A 24,294-nucleotide genomic window follows, 5' to 3' on the forward strand; every position below is an offset into this window, starting at 1 on the left:
CTCACGCCCCAACATCGTGCAGCCCGCCTCCAGTGGTGTCGCGACAGGCGTGAATGGAGGTACGAATGGAGACGTGTCGTCTTCAGCGATGAGAGTCGCTTCTGCCTTGGTGCCAATGATGGTCGTATGCGTGTTTGGCACCGTGCAGGTGAGCGCCACAATCAGGACTGCATACGACCGAGGCACACAGGGCCAACACCCGGCATCATGGTGTGGTGAGCGATCTCCTACACTGGCCGTACACCACTGGTGATCGTCGAGGGGACACTGAATAGTGCACGGTACATCCAAACCGTCATCGAACCCATCGTTCTACCATTCCTAGACCGGCAAGGGAACTTGCTGTTCCAACAGGACAATGCACGTCCGCATGTATCCCGTGCCACCCAACGTGCTCTAGAAGGTGTAAGTCAGCTACCCTGGCCAGCAAGATCTCCGGATCTGTCCCCCATTGAGCATGTTTGGGACTGGATGAAGCGTCGTCTCACGCGGTCTGCACGTCCAGCACGAACGCTGGTCCAACTGAGGCGCCAGGTGGAAATGGCATGGCAAGCCGTTCCACAGGACTACATCCAGCATCTCTACGATCGTCTCCATGGGAGAATAGCAGCCTGCATTGCTGCGAAAGGTGGATATACACTGTACTAGTGCCGACATTGTGCATGCTCTGTTGCCTGTGTCTATGTGCCTGTGGTTCTGTCAGTGTGATCATGTGATGTATCTGACCCCAGGAATGTGTCAATAAAGTTTCCCCTTCCTGGGACAATGAATTCACGGTGTTCTTATTTCAATTTCCAGGAGTGTATCATCTCCGTTACGCTTTCGCGATTACTATATGATCCTGTAACGATGCGCGCTGCTCTCCGTTGGATCTTCTCTCTCTCTTCTATGAACCCTATCTGGTACGGATCCCACACCGGTGAGCAGTATTCAAACAGTGAGAGAAGAAGTGTACTGTAACCTACTTCCTTTGTTTTCGGACTGCATTTCCTTACGATTCTTCCAATGAATCTCAGTCTGGCATCTGCTTTGCCGACGATTAATTTTATATGGTCATTCGATTTTAAATCACTCCTAATGCCTACTCCCAGATAATTTATGCACATTGTGCACATTACGCTTCTCTACACTGAGATTCAATTGCCATTCCCTGCACCATGCCTCATTTCGTAGCAGATCCTCCTGCATTTCAGTACAATTTTCCATCGTTACAACATCTCGATATACCACAGCATCATCCGCAAAAAGCCTCTGTGAACTTCCGATGTTATCCACAGTGCCAAACGAAGCCTCGCTTCGTGTAAGGAGCATAAACATTGGACCACTGAACAGTGGAAGAACGTTGTGTGCAGTGACGAGTCACGGTACACAATGTGGCGATCCGATGGCTGGGTGTGGGCATGGCGAATGCCCGGTGAACTTCATCTACCAGTGTGTGTAGTGCTAGCAGTGAAATTCGGAGGCCCTGGAGTTACGGTGTGGTCGTGATTTTCATGGAGGGGCTTCCACTCCTTGTTGTCTTGCGTGGCACTATCACAGCACAGGCCTACATTGGTGTTGTGATGATGATGATGATGTTTGGTTTGTAGGGCGCTCAACGGCGCGGTTATCAGCGCCCGTACAATTTCCCAACCTTTGCTCAGCCCAATTTCGCCACTTTCCTGGATGATGATGAAATGATGAGGACAACACAAACACCCAGTCATCTCGAGGCAGGTGAAAATTCCTGACCCCGCCGGGAATCGAACCCGGGACCCCGTGCTCGGGAAGCGAGAACGCAACCGCGAGACCACGAGCGGCGGACATTGGTGCTGTAAGCACCTTGTTACTTCCCACTGTTGAAGAGCAATTCGGGGATGTCGATTGCATCTTTCAACACGACCGAGCACCTGTTCATAATGCACGGCCTGTGGTGCCTGGTTACACGACAATAACATCCCTGTAGTGCACTGGCCTGGACAGAGTCCTGACCTGAATCCTCTAGAACCCCTTTGGGATGTTTTGGAACGCCGACTTCGTGGGAGGCTCTTACCGACCGACATCGATACCTCTCCTCAGAGCAGCACTCCGTGAAGAATGGGCTGCCATTCTCCAAGAAACCTTCCAGCACCTGACTGAACGTATGTCAGCGGTAGTGGAAGCTGTCATTAAGGCTAAGCTTGGGCCAACACCATACTGAATTCCGGGATTACCGATGGAGGGCGCCACGAACTTGTAAGTCATTTTCAGCCAGGTTTCCGGATACTTTTGATCTCATAGTGTAGGTTCCGCTGCTTTAATTGACCCCGAGCGGCAGCTGTGCAGTGTTCTCAATACATGCTAAGTATCAGTCGTCTTCAGAGCAGTGGTTCGAATAGTTGTGATGCATTATGTCAGAGCAAAGTAAATTCGAACTCGGGCAGAGTGTTGGTGCTTTATGGCGGGTGCTCTCGTAACGAAGGCAGTCAAAGTCTTTTTTTTTTTTTTGTTTCGAGAGGCACCTTACCGAACATTTTACAGCATGCAGGCAAAGCAAGAAAACATCATCCGTCAAGTCACAACGCGGACGAAAATGTGTGTTGAATGAGCGTGACTGACGGTCATTAAAGACAACTGTGACGACAAACAAGAGAGCGACAGCTGCAAAAGTTTCTGCAGAACTGAATGTCGCACTAGGGAACCCTGCCAGCAACAAAACAACACGAACGGATCTCCACAAGCTGGCAACGTTGGTGCGGAAGCCAAAAACCTGGGCTGTGGAGCAACAGAAGGAATTCATTTGGCCAGATGAGTCATGTTTCTCATTGTTTCCAACTCCTGGCCGAGTTTACGTTCCAAGAATGAAACATGCCTGGGGGTTCGGTCATGATTTTGGCAGTTATACTGTGGTACTGCAAGGACTCCATGGTTACTGTACAAGGGCACTTTACTGCCAAGAATTTTGTGACTATTGGTTAGGTGCACCCTATAGCAAAATGTTTGTTCCCCAACGGTGATGGTGTGCTCCAAGATGACGAGACCCCTCTTCTCACAGCTCCCGTCGTCCAGCAGTGAGTGGTTTTGTGAGCACGAGGATAAATTCTCGAACCGTCCCTGGCCCTCACATCCACCAGATCTCAGTATTACTGGACCTCTGTTGCCTACTTTGGAGAGGAGGGTGCGTGATCACTGTCCACCTCCATCATCGTATCGTGAACTTGGCACTATCTTGCAGGAGGAATGGTATAAGATACCCCTGAAAACCATAAAGGTTCTGTATTCACCCATTCAGAGACGTCTCTAAACCGTTCTGAATGCCAACGCCTTTCCTACACAGTTTTAGCCATGTCAATGTATTGTGTTTTTGGTGTTTCCATATTTTTGTCCGAACTCTGTATGTCTTACACTATTATTAATATCGCAATCTTTCAATCACAGAATCGGCAAGACATCCATTTAAACACACGTCGTCTTACACTATTATTAATATCGCAATCTTTCAATCACAGAATCGGCAAGACATCCATCTTAACACACATCAAAAAAAGTTTTGGATCACCACGGTTCCCAGAACTCCTGAAGATAGACATTGACTGTGGATGTTGCATCACAGACACAGTCCCTTTGACTGTTTAGAGATGTCACTAAAACCGCCCAAAGATGTAAACAACCATGCATGAGCAGCGCCTATTGGACGGAGGGGGTCCGACAGCCGATCAGTTCCAGTCATTCCACCAGGAAGGGGGTGCACGACTCGTGTTGTCTGTAGTTCAACCATGCCTACACGGTCAATACTGCGGTTCTATCACGTCAGCATTTTTACTTTGTGGCAGGAACAGCTCTCAACAAGGGAAGTGTCCAGGCACCTCGGAGTGAACCAAAGCGATGTTGTTCGGACATGGAGGAGATACAAAGAGACAGGAACAATCGATGACATGCCTCCCTCAGGCCGTCCAAGGACTACTACTGCAGTGGATGACCGCTAACTACGGATTATGGCTCGGAGGAACCCTGACAGCAACACCACCATGTTGAATAGTGCTTTTCGTGCAACCACAGGACGTCGTGTTAGGACTCAAACTGTGCGCAATAGGCTGCATGATGAGCAACTTCACTCCCGACGTTCATGGCGAGATCCATCTTTGCAACCACGACACCGTACAGCGCGGTACAGATGGGCCCAACAACATGCCGAATGGGAATAGACCGTTCAGGATTGGAATCACGTTCACTTTACCGATGAATGTCACATATGCCTTCAACCATACAATCGTCAGAGACGTGTTTGGAGGCAACCCGCTCAGGCTGAACGCCTTAGACACACTGTCCAGCGAGTGCAGCAAGGTGGAGGTTCCCAGCTGTCTTGGGGTGACATTATGTAGGTCTGACGCACGCCGCTGATGGTCATGGAAGGCGCCATAACGACTGTACAATACGTGAATGCCTTCCTCCTACAGATAGTGCAACCATATGGGCAGCATATTGGTCAGGCATTCTCCTTCATGGACGACAATTCGCGCCCCATCGTGCACAGATTGTGAATGACTTCCCTCAGGATAACGACATCGTCGACTAGAGTGGCAAGCATTTTCTCCACACATGAACCCTATCGAACATGCCTGGAATAGTTTGAAAAGGGCTGTTTATGGACGACTTGGCCCACCAACCACTCTGAGGGATCCACGCCGAATCGCTGTTGAGGAGTGGGACAATCTGGACCAACAGTTCCTTGATGAACTTGTAGATAGTATGACACGACGAATATAGGCATACATCAATGCAAGAGGACGTGCTACTGGGTATTTGAGGTACCGGTATGTACAGCAATCTGGACGACCGCCTCTGAAGGTCTTGCTGTATGGTGATACAAAATGCAATGTGTGGTTTTGATAAGCCGTAAAAATGGCGGAAATGATGTTTATATCGATCTCTATTCCAATTTTCTGTACAGGTTCCGGAACTCTCAGAACCGAGGTGATGCAAAACTCTTTTTGATCTTTGTAGTTGTGGGATCGTCGATATGTAGATCCATTCGTTTCATTTCAGTGCATTTACTTAATTTCTGTATTATTTACGCTATGACATGTTTATACAGCCAAAGCAAAATAGTGAAATCTATTGTTAGAAGTGTTTCCAAAATCGATTATTAGAATTTTTACCGAGATTGCTGATTAACGCTGTGATTAAGGCATGTGACTAGATGGAATTCTAGGACTGAGAATCTAATTCCCTTCCACCTATGCAGATTTAGAGTTTCCTGTGGTGTCAGTACATCGCTTAAGACAAATCCTGGGTGATTTCTTTGGAAACGACACGATGTTAGACCTCCCAACACAATGTTAGACCTCTCATGACGCTAATATTTTTCCATCCGACGCACTGACTCAACATTAGTCTCTTTTCCTCTTAACGATCAATTATGTGTTATTATTTTCTTCTCCTGATATTTTCATATCAGTACAGTAAAGCATTTTAATTGACTGCTGACTCACACATCACAAACACTCACAGGTGATGTCAGGATTCCATTTCTATACAACGACGAGTTTACAAGTTCAGTAGTTCCGTCTGCGGAAAGTTGTTTTATTTAGAGCCAATTGTTTTCTCATTGTGACCATAGGCCGTAAAATTTATTACGTTCTTTATTTGCGAAGATTCAGTGCCATAGAAACACTACAAACTTTAGTTCAGAGCAAAACTATACAAATGAATTAAATAGTATCATCAAAGCTGATAAATGATTATCGATATTGTACCACTGGTATATGTGGAGGAGCTAGGTCTGGGTGAACAACGCGTAGAATCACAAATTCAGAGATTTATTAATTAAAAACATACAGTTGGTAAATAAAATAATTTTTTGAAATGAGGTTTATCTGACAAATAATCAGTCAAAATTTTACAATTAAAACTTAGAGTTAGTTAATAAAATGAATTTTAAGAAACCAGGTTCATCACATCAAAGAAATCAGTATTCATATAAACATCATACCACAACAAACTGCGCTGGAAGCTTCTTACACTGAGGTCGTCCACAAGATACATGGTTCATTACTAAATTTCCGTACGAACCATTATAATGGATTGTATAAGTCAATACTTCCAGTCATCTGAAAAATAAAAAATATTAACATATCTCAAACAACTGTTACAATTCTTGTGGTACCAGGTTGAACATGTGGCTATTGTATTCCATCCAAAGACACCACGACTGTAGCCCGGTGACACTCGAAATTACTCTCCAAATTATAGAAAGAAATTTGTAAGACGTTCCTCAAAATTATGTGCTGTAGGCTGTGTACCAGCTTACACTAGGCGGGTTAAAATTTTATTGCGCCGGATAACTAAATAATTTATGGTACACTTCACTAGAACACTATTTTAATGAGTTCCACGTACCTTCTAAAATATCTCAGTAACTCGATCAGTATAAAACAACTTTCATTATTCAAGACAATAACACTTACAAAATACACAGGTGTACGAAATTAAAGCAACAAATTGCTACTTCCCCGTCTTGTGTCTAATTCACGATATAATTGTACATACTGTCATGAGATGTTACTATCATGATGGCACGGAAGATGGCTTTCCGATCAACGGACAACCACGTCAGCAATGACTTCAGGCACGTATGAAGCGGGGTAGTGTTTGCAGGGTAGCCTACATTCACAATCGCTGTGTACACAGCCACAGACGGTGCAGTATGACACAGAGAAGACGCCTACAGACTCCCTGCTGTGGTTCAAATGGCTCTGAGCACTATGGGACTTAACATCTGTGGTCATCAGCACCGTAGAACTTAAAGCTACTTAAACCTAACTAACCTAAGGACATCACACACATCCATGCCCGAGGCAGGATTCGAACCTGCGACCGTAGCGGTCACGCGGTTCCAGACTGAGCGCCTAGAACCGCTAGACCACTGCGGCCGGCCCTGCTGTGGAGGGCCATACGAAGAATGGCAGCAGGAGAGTCACAAAGTAATATGGCCCGATGACTTAATGTGAGTCATAGTGTTGTTTCTTGGATGAGGCGACAGTTTATAGTGGCAGATACTGGATCCCGGAGACTAGGGCAGAGCCGATCACCTGTGACTTTTATTTGACTGTAAGGGCACGACGGTACCGCCGTAGTACTGCACTGCAACTGGCATCTGACGTCGCAGGACCTCCTATAGGTGTTGTACCGAGGCAAACGGTGTACAGAAAGCTTCAGTAGAGTGGTTTTTATTGTTGGTGACCTGTTGTCTGTTTACCTCTGGTGTGTCTTCACAGAAGGGAACGGCTAGAGCGATGCCACCTGGACGGTGGGCTAATGTTCTTTTCACAGATGAGTCCCTATTTGGTCTGGAGAGTGATTTTCGACGAATTCGAATCTGGAGGGCAGTAGGAACACGATTTCGGGACCCAAACTTTGTGGGAAGAGACAGGTAACGAGGAGTATTCTTAATGTCTGCGTCCCATAGTGCTCACATAAATCACATGACACACAAGGAGAGACATTATTTTTGCTCGTCAGATTAAGCATGAAATACGGCAGAGCAGCGTCTATAGTTTACGGTATATGTATAGTTCGATACAATGTTTCTTCGGACATACATGCATTTTAATAAATAACATAAATATCGCCATCTCTAACGTCCTAATGTCAGCATTTCTAGCACATGTTCTAAATGACACAGGTTGAGTGCTGAGGAGATTATTCACTCACACCTCTGTGCAATCCTCTGAGGACACAGTCCTAAGATCGTTGTGTACAGAATCGTCCGTTACTCGCTTTACTGGTTGTGGGCAGCCCTTGCCGCCCTACGCCCTGTGAAATGAGCTATCCAACAAATTTTACGTGATCTTATGTTTATAAAACGTATTTAACGTATAGCCAAGGAACCCTCAAGAGTCCTCTTGTGATGAAATACCATTACGATTGACGCGGTCAACGAATGCTTTCGCACATCTGCAGAAGATGGCTGGACAATTAATACTTTACATAATTCTAATGCTGCTGAGAATGAAATGTTGGATACCTGATAGAAATAAACCGTGGAATTAGGTCTAGAGTTTTTCTAAAAGTAGGCTTGAACGTGAGGACGATTGAGAGACGATTTTTTTCTCACGATCGATATGACTTTGGCACGTTGAGCCTTAAGAGATGATCCTGCCTACAGAACTCAAGTGTCGCTGAGTGGCGACCGCCGTAGCGCTCACGTTCAGGCAGCGCCTGTCAGCTGAGGAGCGTCACGTGTGGTTAGTGAGGAAGCACGTGAAGTGACGCAGCCACCGGCCGCTGATGAGTACTTGAGTCGGCCTTCATCTCGGCGCTAAGCCTTCCGGCAGAAAAGTGGCTTTGCGAGGTTCGCAAGCACCAAGTGCCGCTTTGATTCATTATTAATCCCCTGTAAGGGCGGGCGATCCGAGCAGCCGTTTTCATGCATCCCTCGCTCAGCAACCTTCTGACACTGACAGTGAGTTGCTGCGGTAAGTGGAGTCACAAATAACATTTCAGAAATTCTCCGGTCGAATAGCGTCTAGAAATGTCTGAAGCATCCGTTACGAGTATCTGATGGGCAGCCCGCCCGGTTGGCCTTGCGTACTAACGCACGGCTTTCTGGGCGGGAAGGAGCGCCTGGTCCCTGGCACGAAGCCACCCGGCGGATTTGTGTCCAAGTCCGGTGAGCCGCCCAGTCTGTGGATAGTTTTTAGGCGGTTTTCCATCTGCCACGGCGACTGCGGGCTGGTTCCCCTTATTCCGCCTCAGTTACACTATGTCGGTGATTGCTGCGCAAACAAGTTCTCCACGTACGCGTACACCACCATTACTCTACCACACAAACATAGGGGTTACACTGGTCTGGTGTGAGGCGTTCCCTGGGGGTCCACCAGGGGCCGAACCGCACATTAACCCTGGGTTCGGTGTGGGGCGGTGGAGGGGTGAATTGGACTGCGGTAGACGTCGTGGGGTTGGGGACCACTGCGGCTGCGGCGGGGACGGAGCCTCTCCGTCGTTTCTAGGCCCCCGGTTAACATAACATAATATCTGATGGGCAAAATAAAAGAAGACTTTTCAGTTCTCACTGATACGCTGTAGGCATAAATTGTTTTCATTGCTCTTAAAGCAATATTGTGCTTTAAGAGCAATGAATATTTCAATGAATAGCAACAGAGCAATGAACAGTTTATGCCAGCGTTTTCTGTGGACTGATCTGGCATGCGATGATCATTTGATGTCGATTCGTAGAAGGTCGATGGTCTTTATCTCCCACCTACACTGCTGCCAATTTTGTAATTGCAAAAATTTATAACTTAAAATATTTAATTACAGAAAGTTAAGAATCTTCGAAATTAAGATCACACAGACATAAGTAACAGGTGGACTTAATTATGAAAGATTTTTCGGGAAACCTCATACGATGCTGCAGGTACGAAGACAAGAAAAGAAAAGAAAAGCTCAAATGGAACAAAGGGTGGTTTTTAAAGAGAAGATTCTCATTCAAGCAACATTAGAATATCACAAAATATATGCAGTAAACAGTACTGTCTGAAAGCGTAGGACGAAATGAGAACATGAAATTAAAATTTGTTAACTGGAACAAAAACAAACGCAAGTGTGTGAAAAAAAAATTAATTTGGGTAGACTTCACCAGCTCGGGTAGCACATGGCACAGTGAATCATAAACACAGAAAAAGTTAACAGTGCTTCTCTTTGAGGCAAATGATATGAGTGCAGTAATTAGTGTATCTTACAAGAACAGTGACACCTCTGAAACTTCCTGCAGATGAAAACTATTGCCGGACTGGGACTAGAACCACGCACGTTAAGCAGGAAAACCGTTTACATTGGGAAGTAGGAGGTGAGGTGCTACCACAAGTAAAGCTGTTGGGTAAGAGGGAGCGGGGGAGAGGGGGAGGTCGTGAGTCGTGCTCGGGTAGCTGAGTCCGTAGAGCACTTGCCCGTGAAGACAAAGGTCCCTGGTTCCAGTCCTGATCTGGCACACAGTTTTAATCTGCCAGGAAGTTTTATATCAGCGCACACTCCGCTGCGGAGCGGAAGATTCATTCCGGTGACAACCTTATTAAAATAAAACTGTATAAACGTATTTTTAATACTTTAACCAACAAGGTAATATTTTTGCATTTGTTATTAACAAGCTGAACTATAAATAAAATTGAGGAAGAAATAGGCGTCTTCAGTTAAATTACGGAGATTGACTTGTACTCTTCTTCCAGAAGAACAGCGGTTTCTTGTTACATTAGATAGTCGTCCCCAGATACGTCATCATTCAGACGAAGGACAACTCGAAACATGCACCGTGCCACTGACTCGGTCAGTGGAGGCAGTTTTATACTGTGAGGGAAATTCACGTGGACTACCATGCGACCTGTGGTAGTAATCGAAGGCGCCCTGACAGTTGTGGACCACGTGGACGTTGGAGACACTTCCATCCTTTCATGCTTGATGCCTTTCCCGGCAGCGATGGCATCTTCCAGTACAATAACTGTCGATGTCACAAGGTCAGAATCGTGCCACAGTGGTTTCAGAAGCACGATAGTGAACTCACTTTGATGTCTTGTCCACCAAATTCGTGTAATGTGAACCCGATGGGATCTGTCCCTACGAAGATCCCGATGGGATCTGTCCCTACAAACCACTGCCCGTAATTAACGGAAACCACGTGACAAGTGCGCAGATATCTTGTGCCACATAGTTCCGGAAACCTATCAAGGGCATGTCAGACCCATGCCATTCAGAATCGCCTATATAACGTGTTCCAAGGGAGGACAAACGCTCTATTAAGCGGGCGGTCATAACGTCTCGGCTCACCGGTGTACGTACATGCCCCAAGGAAATTCCTCGTTGAAAATTATTTTATGGTTACCTGAAATTATCATTCAGTGGAGAAAACTAGCTATAAATTTGTGTTGTACTGTTCTTGTGAAAAGCAATTTATTTGCCAAGATCCCTATGTATTGCCACCTTCAGATACATAAAACCGGGGAGTGTAGCTACGTCATACAACTGAGACCACGCTGTCACATTAGGACTACACAATATGCATAGGAAAGTCGAGGCCCTACAATGACATGCCAGGTGTCCTACCCTATTGCATGTACAACTTGTAGTACGAATGGCAGGAACAAGGCATACCACACCTTACCTGTCCGTGGTATAATGCCATGTTGGGTGGGACAGTATACTGTGTAATCCTAATGCGACTGTGTGTTTAAGTACTGCGTGATATAACTACCAATGCCAGATTTTATGGATCTGAAGATTGCAATACATATTGCCGAAACATATTATGCAGTAATTGTGTTAACACAGTGATCTTGGCAAATAAGTTGTTTTCCACAAGAACACTACTTGGAACACGCCCGGATGTACCAAATGGGGGTGGGGGACCCTTCAGCTGTTTTTTTTTTTTTACTTCGGACCCTGCGCCCTGTCCACACCACGTACCTGGTAATCCCGCGGCGGTCGTACTGTCCTACTCCACACTGCTGCTGGCTTGCCTGAAATTATCTATCGAAATATGCAAGAGGGAGTAGGGGAGCCACTCAACGTCAGAACACAACACTGTCTTACGTCTGGTATGAACAACTATATTCTTAGACGATAAAAGAAAGTCGCAGGTTGCACTGTTTACATTCTAATTCATAAATGTTTATCCCGATTAATGGATGATTACCAGTCCACAATATCACTCAGACTAGCGTACGTGTAACCGACACGACGCGGGTGATTGTTGAGGATGCGGAAGCCGAATGACCGCACGAAAGTTCTTACGCTCGCCAGGCATACACAGATTTCTTTTGGTACCAGTCCTCCTTCACACTAGTAATGGTATAACACTGTCCGTAAAGTTAATTTTTCAGTTCTCAGTCCTCACTTGTACGAGCGTGCGCGTTACCGTCGCGGCGCGGCTGATATTTGATAATGCGGAAACTCGATGACCGAGCGCACGTCCTCACACTCGCTACAAGACACTGGCACTTGACTGCTCTCTTTTATGGTAACTAATTTTTGCTGATTCACATCAGTTCATTCTTGGAGACCGAATACGGCGCGGATGATTGATACTGTGCGGTACGACACGCAACGAGAGGATACACAAATACGTTATCAGCAGCACTGCTCATTTTTAAATTACTTCTTGACGCAGTTTCACCTGAATCCTTTGCTTATTTAATCACTTTACCGTCATAGCACTTGTAGCATCACTTCAACTTCCATACTAATAATGCCTCTCACATGCAGAACTACACACTACACAACATAACAGTTCCGTGTCCCATGCTCGACTCGATTGATGCGGCTGCTCGCAAAGATACTCCGCAACCAAGCCAGCGATATGACAAAATCCTTACATACTGTACTAAATTATGTTAATCTGCTCAATAGTTGACCACTGAAACGCATTTAATGCACAAATGACACAAGCAGACAAACAGTTAGTCGTTTACTTTTTCGTCTACAATGTTGTATTTAGCGCTGTAACAGCCTTTACATACTGAACACTATGTTGTGATGAGCGTTTTCTTGTACCGGAATGTGTGGTATCAGTACAAGGCACAGGCATCGTGTCTAATACCAGCCCTTCATTAGGTAGGGTGACCTAGTACCCCCAAGATCTACATCTACATCTACATTTATACTCCGCAAGCCACCCAACGGTGTGTGGCGGAGGTTACTTTACGTGCCACTGTCGTTACCTCCCTTTCCTGTTCCAGTCGCGTATGGTTCGCGGGAAGAACGACTGCCGGAAAGCCTCCGTGCTCGCTCGAATCACTCTAATTTTACATTCGTGATCTCCTCGGGAGGTATAAGTAGGGGGAAGCAACATATTCGATACCTCATCCAGAAACGCACCCTCTCGAAACCTGGCGAGCAAGCTACACCGCGATGCAGAGCGCCTCTCTTGCAGAGTCTGCCACTTGAGTTTGCTAAACATCTCCGTAACGCTATCTCGCTTATAAAATAACCCTGTGACGAAACGCGCCGCTCTTCTTTGGATCTTCTCTATCTCCTCTGTCAACCCGACCTGGTACGGATCCCACACTGATGAGCAATATTCAAGTAACGTCGAACGAGTGTTTTGTAAGCCACCTCCTTTGTTGATGGACTACATTTTCTAAGGACTCTCCCAATGAATCTCAACCTAGCACCCGCCTTACCAACAATTAATTTTATATGATCATTCCACTTCAAATCGTTCCGTACGCATACTCCGAGATATTTTACAGAAGTAACTGCTACCAGTGTTTGTTCTGCTATCATATAATCATACAATAAAGGATCCTTCTTTATATACATTCGCAATATATAGAGTCTCCCTTCCATGCGGAATAAAAATGTGTGCTGATGGGGGGGGGGGGGGAGGGGGGGTGGAAATTTGTCTCCTTCACTCCCAGCGCCATCTTCTGTTAATAATAAAAGTTCAACAAAGAGAATCTAGTTTATCTGTGACCAAATAAATAGGGATCTACGTAATGACGTGAAGAATAGTCCTCGAATAGCTGAGTAAGGATGACCACGTGGTACTGTATGTAAGACGCTGTGAGTGTGGTGTGCCGTGTCCGCAGAAGCCACGGGAGGAATGCCGCCCCGGCTGACGCAGCGGTCCTCCACGTCGCTGGCGGTGGCGGAGGGCCGTGACGTCACCCTCAGCTGTGCAGCGCAGGCCAACCCGGCCCCAACATTCACGTGAGTATACGGATTAGATTAGATTAGTACTTGTTCCATAGATCATGAATAGGACACTTCGTGATGATGTGGAACGTGTCAGGTTAATAAAAGGTGTCTATACAAGATATTACATTACACAAAATATTACATGACACTCAATATTTTTAATTTTTTTTTGTTTTTTGTTTTTTGTGGGGGTTGGGGAAATTACTCACTTACTATATTCAAAAATTCATCTAACGAGTAGAAGGAGTTGCCATTAAGAAATTCTTTCAATTTCCTTTTAAATGCTATATGGCTATCTGTCACACTTTTGATGCTGTTAGGTAAGTGACCAAAGACTTTTGTGGCAGCATAATTTACCCCCTTCTGAGCCAAAGTTAGATTTAACCTTGAGTAGTGAAGGTCATCCTTTCTCCTAGTGTTGTAGCCATGTACACTGCTATTATTTTTGAATTCGTTCGGATTGTTAATAACAAATTTCATAAGTGAATATATATATATATATATATATATATATATATATATATATATATATATATATATATATATAGTGAGGCTACAGTGAAGATCTCTAGCTCTTTAAATGTCTGTAGGATGATCTTGGATGAGCTCCAGCAATTATTCTGATTACACGCTTTTATGCAATGAATACTCTTTTACTCAATGATGAGTTACCCCAGAATATGATGCCATACGAAAGCAGAGAATGAAAATAGGCGTGCTAAGCTAATTTACTCAGATGTATATCTCCAAAATTTGCAGTGACCCTAATAGCATAAGTAGCTGAACTGAAACGTTTCAGCAGAACCACAGTGTGTTTTTTCCAGTTCAACCCCTCCTCAATTAGAGGTGTACAAATTCCCCTTGCAGCCTGCTTGCCCCTAGCTCCTCTGCAACCATTCATGCAGGTCAGCCTGCCGCGACGTAAACACAAGAGTGCGCGTGTACCGAGGCATAGCGGGTAATGCGGCCGACTTGGGCTCCCGCAAGCCCGGGCTACCTGGGTTCCCACAAGCCTCCCAAGCTTCACGGGACCCGCTCAGCTTGCTGCGCTTGACAACAGGTTGCGCTGTCAAGCTACCGTGACTAGCGTAGCCAGGTAGTTAGCCCGCAGTTCATTTATCGCAACGGTGGGGGCAGCACAATGAATAGGTCGAACTTTAGCGAGATTAAAAAAAAATTGACAACTGGCGAATACATGCTGGTAACGGAACAGAGCACAAGTGGCGCATGGGAAACGTTTTCGTGTTTTATGAGGCCGCTTCAAATAAATCGGTAGGTGTGTCTCAATGCAAACTATGTAAAAAGCTCTTAAGTACTTATTCGGGAATCTCGAGTATGTTACTATATGTGTGCAAATTTGACAAGCAGTTCCCTCACTCCGTAAATATCTTGAAAGAGGACAAAGATTTAGTGGCCGAAAAGTGCGTCGAAATGTGTGCTAAGGACATGAGACCATTTAGCAGTTTAGAGGGAGAAGGATTTCATGGTAACCCGCAAACGATGTCAAAAACTTTTGTAAGGTACTCTATTCCATGCACTGTCCGAAATATTATGTAAACAGTGATGTTCCTCTTGATGCTCAAGTGTACAAAATTTCTTCAAGATCGGAATAAAACTGTACGTTGGTGTAGAAGTGTGTAATAAAGTACCCTCCGCCTTGCACCATTTATAATTTTAAGCAGACAGCGCCCTTCATTCTGCTTTGAATATCAAGTGTGCCAAATTTCATCAATATCGGAATAAAAACGTAAAATTTGTCTAATTCCGTTAGGTAAAGTAACCTCTGCCATGCACCCTACGAAATTTTATGTAGGCTGTGACCTTCCTCTTGGTTTCAAGGTATAGCATGCAAAATTCCATCAAGATTGTATGCAATACAAACACACGGACACAATGAAAACGCACTTTCAGTTTTTCTCAAATTTTCCAATTTTTCGGTCGATTTTCCAAAAATTTTATTTCATAAAAACCTTGTCCTGAGAATTACGAACACAACAACAACAAAAAATTAGTCAAATTGGTCCAGCCGTTCTCGAGTTTTACGCTTATCAACACATTTGGCAATTCATTTTTTTTTTTATATAGATAAAAAGCCCAAAATATACACGTAAAGGAAGAATGTACAAATAAAACCCAATATTTTTTGACCTGAAATTGATATGTATAATGTTTGGTGCTCAGGTGAAATAAAAGCTTTTAATTAACATTCATAATACGACAATGACGCGCGCAGACTAAACAGCTGCGCAGCGCAGCTCAGCAGTAATATGGGCACGCAAGCAAGTTTCCCGCAGCCTGCCCGGGTTGGGTTCTGCTAGGCTTGGCTGCGAGTGAAGCAGCCTGCCCGTTCTGTTGACAACGCGCGGCGGCCTGCCCGCCTGGCCACCGGGCAAGCACGGGCGGGCTAAAGGCGGAACATATGCACCACTGTCATCAATGCATACATCAAGAAATTTTGAATATTCTACCTTAGCTACCGATTTCTGGTCGAAGTCTATATTTATTAATGGTGTCATTCCATTTACTGTCTGGAACTGTATATACCGTTTTTTGCCAAAGTTTAATGAGAGCCAATTTGCGGAGAACCACTAGATGATTTTCTGAAAAACATCGTTTACAATTTCACCTGTTAATTCTTGTCTGTTGGATGTGATAGCTTTACTTGTATCGTCGGCAAAAAGCACCAACTTTGCATCTTCATGAATATAGAATAACAAGTCTTTAATATATATTAAGAACAGCAGAGGACCCAAGACCGAACCTTGCGGCACCCCATTCTTGATTGTTCCCCAGTTTGAGAAACCACCAGTTTTTTGCATATTATGTGAACTGTTTATTTCAACTTTCTGCACTCTTCCAGTTAGGTATGATTTAAACCATTTGAGCCCTGTCCCATTCATACCACAGTACTTGAGTCTATCTAGAAGTATTCCATGATTTAGACAATCAAAAGCCTTTGATAGGTCACAAAAAATCCCAACGGGTGACTTCCGGTTACTCAGAGCACTTAACATTTCATTAGTGAAAGTATATGTAGCATTTTCCGTTGAAAACCCCTTCTGGAAACCAAACTGACATTTTTTTAAAACTTTATTTTACAAAGGTGTGAAGCTACTCTACAACACATTACTTTTTCAAGAATTTTGGATAAGGCAGTCAGAAGAGAGAATGGGCGGTAGTTGTTGACATCAGACGTATCCCCTTTTTTATGCAGTGGTTTAACAATGGCACACTTCAGTCTATCTGGGAAAATACCCTGCTTCAGAGAGTTATTGCATATGTGGCTAAGAATCCCACTTATTTCTTGGGAACAAGTTTTTATTATCCTGCACAGTAGTACGCTGCTTGAGCATTGATAGTGAACGTTGTATCTCTTCCCACAGCTCATACTGAAGTGGTTCTAAAGTATAATACATAACTCCCGGCCAAGGCGTAGGGTTGTCGTCTTGACTGGTGCCTTCACTAGACCCCTACACGCCAAGCTTTTGCCTAACTAGAGATGTCCGTTACAATCCATTAACATGTTTCTCTTGTCAGAAAGGACAGCTTCTATCTCCAATACATTATTACTCTATTAAGGGATAAAAAACCACAGATTCACATATAGACTGGCATGCTTTATTTTGTACAGTGGGAGCCGTTACTGAATGGATTTGATAGTATAAAAATTTGATTTTTATTTTTTACTCGATGTTCGTCAGTACCTTCTGCCTGGCGGATAGTTTCAGCGTATCAGTCACATTGCACAAAACCAGACAGAACCACTTTGAAACTCGCGTGTTGAACCATCAGCAGCTAAACTCACGTGTTGCTGACGAGGTAACGCTACCGAACTGCGCGTCTACAACTTGGCTGTCCAATAGGGAGGGTTGGAGGCGGTCACGTGGGGGTGGAGCCGCGGCCAGCCGTTGGCAGCGGACACGCCGCCCGGTCTCATTTGCTGGCAGCTTCCGACCCGACCAGATGCTCTCCTCTCCTGCTCTCTTGGGCAGCAGTCCATTCAGTTCCGGCGGCTTCTCTAGGCCTGCCTTCCCTTTGTACGGCACTAAACTACCACGCACTTAAAATATGTTTGATTTTTTACCTCCATGGGTACCCACTGCTTTCCCTTCCTCGCCAATCCTGACAGATTAATAATTGTAAGCATTTGGTTTACGTGAATTATTTACCTACGTACTCAAATGGCTCTGAGTACTACGGGACTTTACATCAGAGGTCATCAGTCCCGTAGAACTTAGAACTACTTAAACCTAACTAACCTAAGGACATCACACATATCCATGTTCGAGGCAGGATTCGAACCTGCAACCGTAACAGTCACGCGGTTCCGGACTGAAGCGTCTAGAACCGCTCGGCCACAACGGCCGGCTTCCCTACGTACTACCATTCCACATAAGCAGCCATTGACTTTTGGTGCAATGTTATAAACACTTAAATGATCACATGTATTCTCACCCTTTTCAGATGATATATGATTCGTATGTCGTCAGTAATACTTTGCCTCGAAATAAAATATTTAATTTCAAGCAGTATATCTTTTGGAAATTCGGATAACACTCAATGTTTCCTTACTACATACAGCAATAGCACAAAGAATTAACAGCGCTTCAATTAGTGATACTAAAACTAAACACGCGACGAACATCTATCAACTGAGAATATCATATAAGACATATGTAAACGTTTTTTCCTAACTTTTTTTCTCGAGAATTCCTTTTAATGTTTTTACGGCTTTATCTGTCATTTCCTTCAGAAAGAACTACTTTTTTTACTTAATTATTCATATATGTGGCAATAATCTGTAGTCGGTGGGAGTGGTCGTGCGGTTCTAGGCGCTTCAGTTTGGAACCGCGTGGCCGCTACGGCCGCAGGTTCGAATCCTGCCTCGGGCGTGGATGTGCGTGATGTCCTTAGGTTAGTTAGGTTTAAGTAGTTCTAAGTTCTAGGGGCTGATGACCTCCGATGTTAAGTCCCATAGTGCTCAGAGCCATTTGAACCATTTGAATAATCTGTACTTCCGTAAAAACAACTCGTCTAGCCTTTCCACGTTAAGAACAAACTATTATAAAATAGAGTGGATTTTATTTATAATTGTGACAAAATCCAACTTCGAGAAAATAAGAATCAGTCTTTTACTTTCTTTTATAGCAAAAGAGCGAGAAAATTACTAGCCAGTTACAAAATGGCTCACATGGCTCTAAGCACTATGGGACTTAACATCTAGATTTAGAACTACGTAAACCTAACGTAACCTAAGGACATCACACACATCCATGCCCCAGGCAGGATTCGAACCTACGACCGTAGCAGCCATGTGGTTCCGGACTGAAGCGCCTAGATCCACTCGGCCACAGCGGCCGGCTAGCTATTTACACACTACATTGAGTAAAATCGAAATCCACCATGCAACGACCCATGATTGGCATACCCTAAAAAAAAATAAAAGATTTCCACCGCCACTGTCCGTTATTAAAATATTAGGAAGTCTCAACTTCTTCGGGTGGCAACTACTGTCGTCGATTTATTAGGAGCCTTTTAGGAAAGTGTAGCTGATCCATAAAGAAGATCGCGTATAAAACACTCGTGCGATACACTGGGTGCTGCTACTGTGTCCAAGGCCCATATTACACTGTCAAAGTTCTTTGGTCAAAATTCTTTGCCACAGATTTTGTCAAACTTCTTTCATTAAAGTACTTCGCTCGAACTATTACAGAATGGTCAGATTTTTCGTCATAGTTGTTGGAAAATGGATGCCGGACAGCAAATTGTCTGTACAGCAGCAATTAATGTAATGGAAGAAAAAACGAAGCGATTGTGTGCGAAACGAAAAGAGCAGACTGAAGTGTTCACCACAATTTGCTTCGTGAGTTGCTGTGTGAGGACTTAAAAGAGCTACGAAAACTGAGAATGGACGAACAGATATTTGTCCTTGTGGAAGTAACCTCTCAAATTTGCAAAGAAAGAACTCATTTAAGAACTTAGATTTCTGCTAAAGATCGTCTAGTGGTTAAGCTAAGATTTTTTGCAACAGGCGAAAGCTATTCAAGTTTGCAATAGAGAACTCGCATCCCACTGTGTACCATTCCAAGCAGATCACATGAAGGATGTTCCGAAATAATGTTTTTTTAAAGTTAACATTTTTAAAGTTACTCCAGCTTTTTTCATGTATGGTGCAGCGTCTGGAAGGAAAAGCAATAAATTTCCGTGTTGAATACCTTCAAGCGACAGTAACTGCGATCCAGACTCTCTGTTGTAAGCAGGCATCCTTTTATTGATTCATCTTTTGAAGGGTCTAATTGCCGAATGATGGGATTGGCAATAAGACGACACGTAGTGTCAGTTCACCTTTAATAATTTTCATTGCCTCATGGTGCCGTTCACTTGCGTAACATTTTCACAGACTTGACTCATTGAGCACAGAGTCGCCGTATAGTTCACTAAAAACTGTGTTAACGTAGGATTCTGTAGTTTCCACAAAGGGATTCCGACAGCAATAAAATCAGTAAGTCGAATACCAACCGCGATTTTAGACTCAGTGTTGCAGTTGCCGTTGGAAGCAAAGAGAGTTTGCTCCCAGTAGCCTTGGAAACTGCATCTTCGTGTTTTGTTGTACTAATATGTTGAGGAATTAAATATTTCTTATCGCAGTTCTCTGATTACTCTCATATTATCCACAGAAGTATTTTTGTCATCAGTAGCAAACAGGTCGCAACCAAAGGTAACAATATAAGTTTGTAGTTTATGGAGCAAGAGAACATTAAACACTTTGCATAACAGTGTCGTAACGAAAACTGAAAGAAAGAGAAATTTATAATAACACCGAAACCATGTTTTATCTCCGGCGCTCATTTTTACTTTTGAAGGAGGTATGATCCGGTAGGAAGCCAAATAAACACAAGCGATAATTAAAGCCCTCTTGCACTGTTACCTCTTTTTCAGATGACACATTGTTTTTTACAATAACAAAATAAACAATAATCAAAGTGGCAACAAAAGATACTTATTTCGGCAATTAGGCATACATATTTTTAAAATAAGGCAGGAAAAAATGCGGCGTTTCGATTACGAAGATGTAAACCATACAGATTCGCGTTGAATTTTAACACAGACTTAAAACATTTTAAAAAAAGCATTCTGCCAAAGTTTTGGGCTTTGATTATGAGTAATATCTGAATGTTCGTATAGTAGCTAATAATAAACGAAAATACGAGTTTTGGACAGCAGACGAAACGGCAATCCCTCCTTTTATTACAGCAGCCTTCCAGAAGTCAAGACGATTGGGGAGGTTCGATTTCCCAACTGCATGGTAACATCCATCGTTCCTACCTCACTCCATATTACGATGCCATGCGTCAGCTCCTCTATCTTCGCTTCAATTGAGATGCGATATGTGGAAATAAAGCCATGGCTCCAAAAACCAGAAAGTTACTGACTTCGTAGAAAATTTCGAGAAACAAAACGAAGTGATGGATGCAAGTATACAAGTATACTACAACCCTCCCTACGTAAAGCTCCCTTATGGACGGGGAGACAGGAGTAGAATAATCACATCGCGCACAGACTAATTTCAGACCGGCCCGGGTAGCCGGACATGTTAAGGCCCCGATTCTAATCAGCCAGGCGAATTAACGACGAGGATCGATGTGCCAACCAGCCTGGGTGCGGTTTTCAGGCGGTTTCCCACATCCCTCTATGTGAATATCGGGCTGATACTCAAGTTTCGCCTCATTTACACTATTCGGAAACAATTTGAAAACTTTCGCTCACTGTCACACGAACATGAATACACTCAGACATTCTATCAGCTACGAGTATCTATACACCACGGTGCATGTAAAGTTTTATTGTAACACGTGTATGTAAGTTTCCACTGTTAGTAGAAACAGGATATCGAATCCGAAGATCAGTGCATTCCGACAGAATACAGATAGTTATAAGCTGATTGGTATTGCACGAGTGTTTATTACTACACACAACAACGATTTAAATGTCAAAAATGTTAATACATTAAAATAGCACTGAAGTCAGTATTAATTTTTACTGTCAGAATTTAATTGCACAATGAGACGGTAGCCGGCTCCAAAATGAGCAAAATTTTAAATTTAGTAAATAACTGTAATGACTTTGAAATAAGGTAAATAACGTGTGAGAAAGACAAAGCAGCGACTGGACAAAGTGTACACGCGCTAACTCACATGTAAAAGACACGTGTGATACGAACACATAAGATGTTCATTTGGAATGCAGTGATTTTAGTTAGCTTAATGGACACCAATGGCTAGAAATGCTTTATGGAACGTATACTGTGTTACATAATTCACGATAATACCTTCTGTTTCAAAATATGCTTAATCGTGACAAAAATTGATTGCCATTCTTTACTTATTGCTCTGTAACTGATTGCTTTTGAAATAGTTGCGGTAAAACCTTTGAATCATTGTAACAACTACTTTTCAGCACTAATGTTACGTAAATGTATGCACATAACATCATTTACAAAATACAACAAAAAATTCTAAAACTACTTTGACTACATAAAAGGCAGCATACTCTTGTCATAGAATATGAATATCACTTTAAAACAATTTTGAGTTGATTGTCCACAGTAGCAGTGCAATACTGTATGAGTAAATATAATTACTGCTGACTTTCATCACAATAATCATCCTATTGGAAATGAACTGTAAATTTAATTAGACTTGTCTTCTTTTGACTATTTCTTCATTTGTGACTTTCTTGGAATATATGGTGAAAGGGCAGGACCCAGCTGATAGTTAACGACTCGGGTCAATGAAGTTTCTCTCGATAAGTTTGTTCTTTGAGTAAACACACTATAATGTTCCAAACAGTTATTAAGCGCTGGAATGCCTATTACATAGCTACAGAATACTGGCTGGATCGTATTTTGCGATGCGTTGCTTGTGGTTCGAATAAATGCTTATAATGCGATCCATTGTTGGCAACCACCCCCATGAACCTTGGAGCTTAGCGTCGGTGGTATGGCTTGCGTGCCTCAGTGATACAGATACCTGTACCGTAGGTACAACCGCAATGGAGGGAAGCGATATCTGTAGCGACGCCAGACAAACATGTGGTTCCTGAAGAGGGGCAACAGCCTTTCCAGTGCTCCTGACGGGGGCTACTCAGCAGGATGTCGACGTCAGGAGAAACCAAACTAGCATTCTACGGATCGGAGGGTGAAATGTTAGATCCGTTAATCGGGCAAGTAATTAGAAAATTTAGAAAGGGCAATGGGTAGGTTCAAGTTAGATATAGCGGGAATTACTGAAGTTCGGTGGCACGAAGAACAGGACTTCTCGTCAGGTGAATACGGGATTATAAATATGAAGTCCAATAGGAGTAATGTAGGGATGGTTTTAAAAATGAAAAAGAAAACAGGAATGAGAGTAAGCTACTATGAACGGCATAATGAACACTCTGTCATAGCCAAGATAGACACGAAGCCCACGCCTACCACAGTAGAACACGTTTACATGCCAACTAACTCCGCAGATGATGAAAAGATTGAAGAAATTTATAAGGCAAAAGAAATTATTCAGATAGTTAACGAAGACGAAAATTTAATCGTGATGGGGGACTTCGATACTAAGAAAAGGAAGAGAAGGAAAAATAGTAGGTGAATATGGACTGGGGGAAAGGAATGAAAGAGAAAGCCACCTGGTAGAATTTTGCACAGGGCATAATTTAATAACCGGTAAAACGTGGTTTAAGAATCGTGAAAGAAGGCTGTATACATGGAAGAGACCTGGAAGTACCGGAATTATATAATGGTTAGACAGAGATTTTGGAACAAGATTTCAAGCTGTAAGACATTTCCAGGGGCAGATGTGGACTCTGACCACAATTTATTGGTTGTGAACTGTAGTTTAAAACTGGAGAAATTGAAAAAAGGTAGGAAATAAAGGACATGGGTTCTGGATAATTTGAAACAACCAAAGGTTGTAGAGAGTTTCAGAGGGGGCAATAGGCAAGGATTACTATAACATTGGAACGGAATACAGTAGAAGACGAGTAGTAGCTTTAAGAGATGAAATACTGAAGGCAGCAGACAAATAAGACAAGAAGTAGTAGGCAGCCTTGGATAACACAAAATATATTGAATTTTACTGGTCAGAGGAGAAAATTTAAAAATACAGCAAATGAAGCTGACGAAAAGTAATACCAACATTTCAAAATAAGATTGACAGGAAATGCAAAATTGCAAAGCGGGCATGGCCATACAAATGTAAGGTTCTAGAAGCATATTTCAATAGGGCAAAAATAGATATCGCCTACAGGAAAAGAGGACTTTGCGGTAAAGAGAGGTAGCCTGTATGACTATCAGCAGCTCGGATAGTAATCTAGTCTTGGACAAGGAAGGGGCGGAAAGAGGCTGAGGGGTGCAGATAGTGTGTAGCGTCTCTATGCGAAAGAGATGAACTTGAAAGCAATATTACCGATAGAGAAATGGACGTAGATGAAGATAAAAATGGAGATATCATACTGCATGGAGAATTTGACAAAGCTCTGAAAGACAGGGTTAGACGATATTCCATCAGGGCTACTGATAGTCATGGGTGAGCCAGTCATGACAAAACTCTTCCATCTGGTGTCCAGAATGTATGAGACAGGCGAAATACCCTCAGA

General features: G+C 43.4%; 1 protein-coding gene across 1 annotated transcript in view; it reads left to right on the forward strand.

The window, feature by feature from the left end:
* Positions 1 to 24,294, forward strand: part of LOC126456748 (Down syndrome cell adhesion molecule-like protein Dscam2) — a 660,038-nt gene that overhangs the window by 192,052 nt on the left and 443,692 nt on the right. Inside the window, exon 5 of the mRNA XM_050092498.1 lies at positions 13,539 to 13,659. Coding sequence (XP_049948455.1) covers positions 13,539 to 13,659 — 121 coding nt within the window. The remainder of the gene's footprint in view (positions 1 to 13,538; positions 13,660 to 24,294) is intronic.

Source organism: Schistocerca serialis, chromosome 1 (assembly GCF_023864345.2).
Source record: "Schistocerca serialis cubense isolate TAMUIC-IGC-003099 chromosome 1, iqSchSeri2.2, whole genome shotgun sequence".
Classification (NCBI taxonomy): domain Eukaryota; kingdom Metazoa; phylum Arthropoda; class Insecta; order Orthoptera; family Acrididae; genus Schistocerca; species Schistocerca serialis.